Source organism: Centruroides sculpturatus, unplaced genomic scaffold, assembly GCF_000671375.1.
Source record: "Centruroides sculpturatus isolate CEXI.00-Female unplaced genomic scaffold, Cexi_2.0 scaffold523, whole genome shotgun sequence".
NCBI lineage: Eukaryota > Metazoa > Arthropoda > Arachnida > Scorpiones > Buthidae > Centruroides > Centruroides sculpturatus.
The window spans coordinates 65,945-76,983 of NW_019384774.1; the positions used below are offsets into that span (position 1 = coordinate 65,945).

Genomic DNA, 11,039 nt, shown 5'->3' on the forward strand with positions numbered 1-11,039 from the left:
AGTTAAATAACCTTGCAATTTGCTATTATAAATAGTTATTACACCAAATTGGCAATTTAAAAAAAAAAAGTGCAGGAAAATCCAGAAAAAAATTGATAATCAACCAGACAGAAAAGGTGTGTTTCCAGGAATAGATTTANGGATAGATAGCTCATAATTATCTTGATGTATCTTATTCGAATTTTAATTAAACGAGGAAAAAACTATAATGCTAATTTCCAGTGTTTTCAATTTTTAAATAAGTCCACACATATTAAAATTGTTATATTTAAATTTTATTAAAATACTGAATTTTTAAATAATAAATTTCACTGATTAATTTTATACAAAAAATACAACTCTAAAATCATTACAACATACTTTTCAAATTAATACAAAAATAACTTATAATAAAATTCGAATCATAAATAATAAAATTAGACAATACAATTCATATTTAAATAATAATTAACAGTCCCAGAATTTTCATCCTAAATTTTTTTTCTGAAAAAAATTTTTATAAGTATACTTTAAAAGTACCAATGCATTCATATTTACATAATTTATCATGATGTTGACATAAGTATATATAACAATATGAAATATTGTTGTAATAATTTATGAATTTATATATTGTATATTACATGCAATTTAAACCTTTAAATGGCTTACTAATTTACAGAAATTTTATAATTCACTGAATAGTTGAAAATTTCAATACACAACTTTAAAAGAATGTCTTATATATACAGTTTTTATAAAAATGATTCCTCTAATCCTACTAAATATTGACAAAGTACATAACATATCAAATTAATTCATTCATTATAAAGAAACAAAATAATAAATATCAAAACATTTCAGAATTTTTTTTACAAATATTAAAAATCATTTTGTATATTTCATAATTCATCAAAGAGATCGTCTGAATCATATTCTTTCTCATCAAAGTAACTGTTGGCGGCATCTATTTTACGATACTTGCCACGCGATCGGCTCGACCCACTTGCCGATCCGGCCTTCGCACCTCTGGAGGTTTGATTTTTTCTTACGTATCTTCCTTTTCTTTTAGGAATTAATTCTGTATCCAATTCTTCATTGGAAACTTCACCTGAAACATTTTCACTTTCATTGTCTACATTTGTTGATTTTGTACATTTTCCTGTATTATCATCATTCTTGCTTGTTGTTTCTTCCTGCTGACATTTTAATTCCTTTATTTTTTCTTTTTTGCTATTTAATATTAAAATAAATTTAGAATACAATTCTTTTTCTAAATTTTCTTTCCATTTTGCTGTTTCTTCTAGTAGAGCCATACTTTCATTTTTATCTTTAATCAATTGCATTTCTTGTTGTTGTAACTGAACCACCTCACTCTGCAGTTTTTTTATATTTATTTCAAATAGTTCTAATATATATTTCATAACATCTTTTACATCTGAAACAGAAAGAACTACAGAACCAAAGAGAACTCTAACTTCCTCTTCTTCAATTAACTTCTTCCATTCAAACACATAAACATCACCACTTTTCTTGATATCATAGATGAATTTTAAACTGGAATTAATAAACTTTAAGGCGTTTTTAGTTTCTTCTAAGTAATTTTCATATGTTTTTCTCAACTTCAATGCTTTTTCTTTCAAAAATTCTTCCTCCAAAATCCCTTTAAAATATTGATCACTTTCAAGTGAAATTAGCAATATATGAAACTGATTATTCTCTTGTTCGTACAAAGTACACAGATAATAATCCTCTTTACAACTGACGACGTTAATTTTAGTTAAAGCAATCATTTTAAACGATTAAAAACCTAAAAACCTACATGTCACGTGTTAAACCAGGAAGCGCCATTTTCCTTTCAATTCAGTGCGCCATCTAGAGGAAAAAATTTATTTTACATTATTTTTTTTTTCTTTCTTTTTTTCTTAATTATTTAAAATATTTATCTTTAATTTCATTTTATTACTTTTTAATTAATATTAATAATAATACATTGAAAATATAAGATACGAATTTATTTATATTTAATTATAATACACGCTTATTAATTAATTAATAATTTACGATTTAAAATTCATTAAGAAAAAAAATATATGTCTATTTATATAAGAAATAAATTTTATACTTGATTTAAATATTTCTTATACATTAAAGTAAGTAGTTCTATACTGGAAACACGACACTGAAATATTAAACTGTAGAAGCTAAAGCTAACAAAAATTGATTTAAGAATATGAACAGAAAATAAAAAGAAATATATCTTTTGCTGTGCCTACAGCATAGAAATGATGATGAAAAATCATTTATCAAAGGAAATTATTCTTTCTTTTATGAATGATTTTTCATCATCATTTAATGAGTTACAGTATTTGAAATTATAATTATACAATTTTTTATATTAAATTTCTTAAATTTAATATAAAATTAAATTCCTTTAACCGGTGAAAAATTATCCACGTATTTTATTTATTTTATAATTTTTTAAAGCATATTTTTTTTATGCAATAAAGTATTCTTTTAATGTATAATCTTCCATCATCAATGATTTATTTTGTTTATAATTATATAATGTTTTTTTTTTTTTTTTTTTNCACTTAATGACTCCTATTGATGGACGAACTTCGATTTCTTTGTTCGGCAATTTAACGTGTTAAAAAAAAAGTAAACAATAATAATAATAATAATAATAACTGTAATGAAAAAAAAAACAAATAATTTTATTCATATTTAAGCATATTAAATACATCTTCAATTACATAAAACCATCCTGTTTATGGCCATTCAATCGAAGGAGGATACACAGACTAGGAAATGAGATTATATCCCAGACGACCTTGCAGTCACGTGATCGGAACGAGGTAAACTCCTGTATAAGTTAAATAACCTTGCAATTTGCTATTATAAATAGTTATTACACCAAATTGGCAATTTAAAAAAAAAAAGTGCAGGAAAATCCAGAAAAAAATTGATAATCAACCAGACAGAAAAGGTGTGTTTCCAGGAATAGATTTAATGCCTTTTTTTTATTATTAAATATTAATTATGGAATACTTTGCTATTGTTTTAACACATAAATGTATTGTTTTTACGTGTTTAATATTACAAAATAACTAATCACGTGACCTTGATGATCAATTGCTATATATGCTAAACGTCACCCTGGAGGCTGTAGAAGTCTGGGTGCTTCAGTCCGACCTTGAACAACATCCCCCTGGTTATATATATCGTCATATTTGAAGTGACTTTTAACGGCACGTGCCATTATCTATATAATAAACATTAAAGAAACGTAATAATATAACAATTTATTTGCATTCCAAACAATTAAAAATTAACCATTTTGTTACAAATGTAATATATTTAATTAATGCTACTTTAATTTTAATTTTTTTTTTTTTTTTTTGGTATTTTTGTCAGAAAGGGCTCAAGGTCATTTATTTAAGAGACAAATCAATTATTGCTAAGTAATATTGTTAAGAAATGCAATTTGTTACTTGTCTATTGAAACGACTTTAATTTGCAATTTAATTTATTCTATTTCTTTTTAAGTCTTCGTTTTATTAAAACAATTAAATATCCGTTTTTATCACAATTAATTACGTTTTTAGTTTAATTAAAATTTTTAATTTTTAATAAGATTTATTTACTCGAATTTTATTAAAATCGTCCTGTGTGTTAGTATATATATATATTAATTCGTATTTTATTAATGTTTGATTAAATATTCAGAAGGTTTTTTCCTTAAAGAATTTCCTAGTATACATGATAAATAATAGCTTTAATATTGGAAATTTTCAAGGACATAATACTAGAAAAGTTTCGAAATGAACTATTTATACTAAAATAGTTGAAAGAAACTATCCAGATTGATACTATAAAGAATAAAGCACTCTAGCAGACGTTATAAGTCACGAAATGTTATTTAAGATCTATATTTTTAGACGTAGAAATGTTTTGCAATAGATATAAATCATTTATATTTTTTATGATCTAATTGATTTTTTTTAATAAACAAATTTCACTTGAAAAAATGTTTATAAATAATATATATATATATATATTTTTCCCTGTCTTTTATTGATAATTTAGATGTGTAATCGTTCAATGTTAAAGTTCAAAAAGTAATTGCTTTTATCATTGATTACGTGCAATATCGCATGACATTCGTGATAGAAGAATTTCAACTTTATTATTATTATTATTTTGTAGATTATTAACTAAATCGTTGAAAAATTTTATTTTCTAACGGCGTAAACATTCTCATTTTTCTTGAGTAAATACGTGTTACTATATTTAGAAAGCGGTTAAAAATATATATATCAACATTCAAATTTATGTCAAGGAGGAGAATGTTTTTAACTGTAAACTTTTTAATAACTTAATTTTAACCATATTTTCACACATGAAAACAGGAAATCACGTGAGACAGTAGAAACTCGTGAACAGCTGCCACATTGTTCAAATGGATTGTGGGAACGATGACAGAATAATGTCTTTTACCGGTCGGGATCGCTGCACCTGTCTAGTAAGAGATTTAACTTAGGAAAAAAAAAAATGTAATTATCAAATAAGCTATCACTAGTAGCATTTAAAACAAGAAGGGAAATAAAATATGTATACAATTTATTTATTTATAGAAAATTTAGAAATTTAATCCCAAATATCATATAAAATAATGTAAAAAAGAAACGTTTAAAAATAATAAAAATAATAATAAAGAATAAAAAATTGTTTACGTTACAAATTAATAAAAATCGTGATTTTAATAATAATTTTTTAAAATATTCTTATTATATTTGTTTATTTTAAACAGCTGATGTATATAAGAATTAATCACTTACGTTCGACTTACGAGCTTAATTGTTTGTAAAGAAAAAACAAAATACGCATTCATTAATAAAAGTCATAATTTTAATGAATGAAAAACGAAATTGACAAGTATCACGTGAGATCGTAAGAGCGCTTAATAATTGTTGAAAAAGACATATTTAATAGTAAACGAAATTAAATGAATGAACGAAATTGACAAATATTCATTATTGTAAATTTAATCGATTTCAATGAATGAATATTTATTCAATTGAATCGTTTTNCATAAACTTATAAAACTTCTATATTCACTTATTTTAAACACGTTTAAGCTTTGAATAAATTATTATTATTATTATTTTTTAATAGGAAAACGTTCGAAATTTTACGTGCACGCGTTTTTTTATTATTATTTTTTAACATGTGACACGTGGATTTTGAAATTGATCATTTTATTACGAACAGCTGTTTCGAGGGGAGTAAACGTGCAACAAGTTTTAATTTTTAGTTGATTATATATATATATTTTTTTCTTAATTTCTACCTTTTTTTTGCCCATTTTTTCCCTTCATTTGTTAATTGTTTAAATACTTTTCCTAAACACACCCTTTCTCCTAAAGGGCAGGTGTACAACTTATCATATCTGCACCGGGCTATAGCCGTTCCCGTCAATTGCTACCGAATCTAAAAATCCGGTTTTTACCCGCCTATCACGTGACCTAGGCTGGTTAGGTCAGGCCATGGAGTGCACCGGAGACGTGTGTATAAATTAAAGTATACAAATATTGTACTTTTCACTTAACGTACGTAGCCTTGTAAATAAATAGAAAAATGGCTATTTTTCCGAAGACGTTAAGAGTTTCGTTTACGTTTTAATTAATCAATTAACTATTTTGGCTCATATTTTGTAAATTTTTAAGTTCTTTTATTTTAGAAAAAGGAGAGAAAGAGACAGAGAGAGAGAAAAAAACAGTTGAAGGCTACAGGCTAATGGCTGACTCACGTAATAGCGAGGTCAGGTCGTTTAAAATATGGCAAAGTACCGGACGAACTACTTTCTGTATAGCCATCCTTTCCAACTGAATATATAGATATATACATAAATAAGTAAGCCAAACGTTGTTTAGAATGTTTATAAACATCTCCAAACGACAGCGAATTTATAATTTTTTAAGTAAAGCGGTCGAGATTGATTTTTTTTTAGTTTGCCTAAAAAAAATAAAACGAAATAAATAAATCAAATTAGAAAGGATTTAAGGCCTATTCGTTACCTCAATAGGCATTCCAACAATGTTAAGAAAATCATCCAAACGTGTCGTGTGGTTTATATATCAATGTGGGTCATCAACACTGAACTTCCTTATATTGCTTTTTTTAATTCACACACAACAGAAAAAAAAAATTGTATATTATATAAATCAGAAAAATCTGATTTGTATTTTTTTTTTGTTTGTTTTGTTTCTCGATCGTGAGATCGTCATCATCGTTATCGTCATTAATAATACAATCCATACAGTATCACATTCACGCACTCACACACGATCGTCGTCGAGAGACGTCACGATTCTAAAGATGCCAACAAGCTATGGTACACTACGTTATCGAAATGGTTTCCTTGATGGGAATCATTCACTAAAAAGTCCTTTACGGTCCTATACTGTGTGGCACACTGACTACTTCCACTGGGATTCCTGGACCTGTTCCTGTTCCCTTTCGATCTTTCGGGTGTCAGGGGGCATCTATCTGGTAGGTTAATTCTCAAAAATTCTTCGTGTACACCGAATATCTCGTCGCACGAAACATCCTCTTTGTTGCTATCTAAATTACGATTGGAATTTTTTGGATATTCGTCATCGGGTAGCTGAGGATCGAAACCCCAGTTTTTCGATTTGAGCATGATTGCATTCTGGTTATTGCGCTCCTGACGTATCTCCATTTGAAGTTTTCTAACTGTGTTATTTATAAGAACGGAACGTCTTAAGTATGCTTCCGGATCGTCGATTCTTCTTAATTTATTCACTGACATTTTTAATACTTTTCGTCTCTCGTCCTTCCACTTCATGCGTGGACTCCATAGCAATGGTACTCTCCTTCTAGGAAGAGATTCGTTCTCTTCTAGTTTAGTTCTCTTAGCTTCTTCTGTGTCCAACTCTTCGCACTGTTTCCTCTTGGTGCCGTTTCCGACGCATTGCTGCCCTGCAACGTGCATAAAACGAGCAATTAGAAATCAAAATTGCACCATCCACAATAAAAAAAAAACAAATTAATTCTATAGCCTAAAGTATGTAAGGAATGGCTAACTTCCCGGTCGATCAAAATAGAAACCCGGTCCACCTGTATCGCTCACTCATTTTCTAAGATTAAGACGAATCGAATGCTAAGAGGGATATAAAAAAACGCATTAAAAAAATCCATCTTGGCAGAGTTTAGAAAGAAAACAACTTTGCTTATACAGAATCAACACCTTCGGAATTATGTTGCGACAAAATTCCATTTAATTTACTACATTCTACTAAGGAATACTTTAGGCAACGTTCCAAAAGACAGAAAGAAAGATCCGTAATGCGTTAAAAATAGAAAATTGGAAAAGAAAAATCAATTTAAAAAACAAAAAAAAATTCGCAAAATATATATACCCAAAAATCGCATTATTGCCTTACATATCGATTTATGAGTGGATAGAGAAAGTCTATCAAACATTTGTGTATTTTTTACAATCCAGAAAAAACAACTTAAAGAAAGAAAGAAAAAAAACACCAAAAAAATCGCTTGGGTTGCATCAATGAAATTGAATTTTTCCGGCCAACTTTCAATATTAAAATTGATTGATACACGTCGGAATTCGTGATACATTCGATTCTGTGTTAGGGAATGTAAAGAGCAGGTGTCCAAAAATTCAGCAAAGAGGAACGAACGGAAATTGTGGGCCCAGGATATCCGCAACTCTCATCTGAACCCGATCTATAAACGTCCATTCCGAAAAGAATTGTTTATGGTAACAGTAGAGGTAGTGAATAATTTATCGCTTTCCTTACCCAGTAATATATATATATATATATATATACACACACACACATACACACAGTGTCTTCAAAAAGTGTGCTATCATTTTAAATTATTCTAATTGTTAATTATTATCCAAGAACATTGTAATGTACTGTACATTAAACATTGGAAAACCATCCAAGTTTCACATTTCNGAACGAAATTGACAAATATTCATTATTGTAAATTTAATCGATTTCAATGAATGAATATTTATTCAATTGAATCGTTTTATTATTATTATTATTATTATTATTATTACTATTATTATTAATAGTAATAATAAAAAAATAAATGAATAAAAATAAATGAAATCGACACATATTGGTACGTAATAATTTTTAATTAATTTCAATTGAAAGAACATCTGCACAATCACGATTCGTTTTCTAGCACGAGCTACACACGTGTCACAGAACACGTGTTCCTACGAAGTTACTGATAAGTGGTAGGGAGTCTCTGTTACTTCTTTGTTAGTCGGGTGAAGTTTATCACTATTCTAGGTCAAACACCGATTATAAACAAAAATTATAACATTATTTGGAAGAATTTTTTTAAATAATATTTTAACTATATTTTTTTAATAATAAATTAAGTAAGTTTTATATTTAAATCAAGGTGTAATTATATTTTTTTTTTAAAAAATCTTAATAAATGTATATATGTATATATATATAATCAGATAAAAGTTTTGGAAGACAATTTCAGGCACCAGAACACAAACCATCACGCTTGGATGGAAAAAATAAGAAAATTCTAACATAAAAAAAAAGTCGAGTTCACGACCAAATTCCCATTTTCTAGTGGATGGGATGGATTCACATCACGCAACTACTCACTGAGCTATCCACTTAATGACTCCTATTGATGGACGAACTTCGATTTCTTTGTTCGGCAATTTAACGTGTTAAAAAAAAAGTAAACAATAATAATAATAATAATAATAACTGTAATGAAAAAAAAAACAAATAATATTTTATTCATATTTAAGCATATTAAATACATCTTCAATTACATAAAACCATCCTGTTTATGGCCATTCAATCGAAGGAGGATACACAGACTAGGAAATGAGATTATATCCCAGACGACCTTGCAGTCACGTGATCGGAACGAGGTAAACTCCTGTATAAGTTAAATAACCTTGCAATTTGCTATTATAAATAGTTATTACACCAAATTGGCAATTTAAAAAAAAAAAGTGCAGGAAAATCCAGAAAAAAATTGATAATCAACCAGACAGAAAAGGTGTGTTTCCAGGAATAGATTTAATGCCTTTTTTTTATTATTAAATATTAATTATGGAATACTTTGCTATTGTTTTAACACATAAATGTATTGTTTTTACGTGTTTAATATTACAAAATAACTAATCACGTGACCTTGATGATCAATTGCTATATATGCTAAACGTCACCCTGGAGGCTGTAGAAGTCTGGGTGCTTCAGTCCGACCTTGAACAACATCCCCCTGGTTATATATATCGTCATATTTGAAGTGACTTTTAACGGCACGTGCCATTATCTATATAATAAACATTAAAGAAACGTAATAATATAACAATTTATTTGCATTCCAAACAATTAAAAATTAACCATTTTGTTACACTTAAAAGAATATTTTAACGTTTTAAATATTTATATTTATAAATAAAAATTGATTATTTTTTTTTTTTTTTTAGAATATTTTAAATAAAATAAATATATAGCTCTCTTATTTCTTTATTTCTTCCTGTAATTCATTTATGTATTGATAATTTTTCTTATCTTTGGTAGGTTTTATAAATCGAATTAATTATTAAAAATATATTTAAGAATTTTAATTATATATATATATATATTTTAATATTATTTATTTTTAACTTTCTATCTAACCAATGTTGATCTGAGGAAATTTTGAAATGTGTGAAATGCAACATCTGCCATCAACAATAAAATGTCTGCCTGGCAGGTGTAAGTAGTATAGAAGAGGACAGCTGCTATCATTCAAGTATCCAGACATATATAGGAGTTGATGAAAATTTTTTAAATGATATTAAGTCTGGAATGTTAAATAGTTTTATAATTAAAGTTTCTTTATTGTATATTATAAATAATATATATATTTTAAAGTATATATATATATTCGTCTGGAATGAGAAAATCGCATAGCCTTCGTCCTTGATATTGTAGCCTGAAGTTACAAGACCTAATTCTCTGTCTACCTACTTATCCCTTCGTAAGTGGGTTTTAAGTCATCAGACACACAATATTTTTCTGACGTACAGTTAATAAATATATAAAATAATCCTATTTAAAAAAAAATATTATACGTAAATATTACACAATCTTCCACTTTGAAACAATTAATTTCACAAGAAAATTTTGCTGAAACATCAAGTGATTTTGAAATTTTGCTGATGTATCAATTAATTTAATTATTATTTTATGTATATTAAATCACGTTTATTTTATTTATAAAAAAATTAATAATAATTAATTTTTATTACGTTTTGTTCCAGTTGTGCAGGTGATTTTTTTGAACCAGTTAAACGGTTCGATTTCTTTCTGAATGGGTTATCTACTTACAAAAAAAAAAAAAAAATTGGTAGTTAGAGTTTTGAAAACTTCTAAAATTGTTTTATTTTCGTAAAAGGAATGAAAATAAATTCACTTATGGTGGGAAAACACTTTAAAAAAAGGGCGTATTTAATATAAAATAAACAGATTTTTTAATATATTTCTAGTAACAAAGGAAAGAAAGAAACAAAAAAAAAAGACTTTATATTTTTTAAATTGGTAGTTGCAACATTTAAACAATGAAAAAACAATTTCTCTATCGACTAAAAATAGCATTTTAAAAATTCTTTTTTATTGTTTTCTCATCTCTATTCTTGAGAAAATTGATTTTTTTTTTCTTACGACGACTTAAACAACTTTTAAAGATCAATATTCTCTTCTTAATATTACTGTTATTATTGTTATTAAATTTTCTATAAAAAAAATAAATAAATTTTTTCGATTGTGATTATTGGTCCGAATATTGTGCCAAATCTATTAAAAATTTAATAGATTTTTTAAAAAAAATTTCTTTATATTGTTTTAATCTTTCTTTATAAATGATTTTTAAATACTTTCACGAACGTCGTTACTGTGGGGCAAAATCTAATTTTTCGTTCTGTGCGTGTCCACAGATATTCAGGTCAAATGAATGAACGAGCAAAAAAA

General features: G+C 26.8%; 1 protein-coding gene across 3 annotated transcripts in view; it reads right to left on the bottom strand.

Annotated features, from left to right (window-relative positions):
- Nucleotides 1-398: 398 nt before the first annotated feature.
- LOC111629049 (DNA repair protein XRCC4-like) overlaps nt 399-11,039 on the bottom strand; it is a 15,305-nt gene continuing 4,664 nt past the window's right edge. Inside the window, exons 1-2 of one of the 3 annotated variants that reach the window (XM_023372915.1) lie at nt 6,060-6,340; nt 399-1,854 (exon numbers count right to left, since the gene is read on the bottom strand). In XM_023372915.1, coding sequence (XP_023228683.1) covers nt 882-1,772 — 891 coding nt within the window. In that variant the 5' untranslated portion in view covers nt 1,773-1,854; nt 6,060-6,340 and the 3' untranslated portion in view covers nt 399-881. Of the gene's footprint in view, nt 1,855-2,678; nt 3,245-6,059; nt 6,985-11,039 lie in introns of those variants that run through there. The other 2 variants (XM_023372917.1, XM_023372916.1) reach the window with 2 other exon arrangements.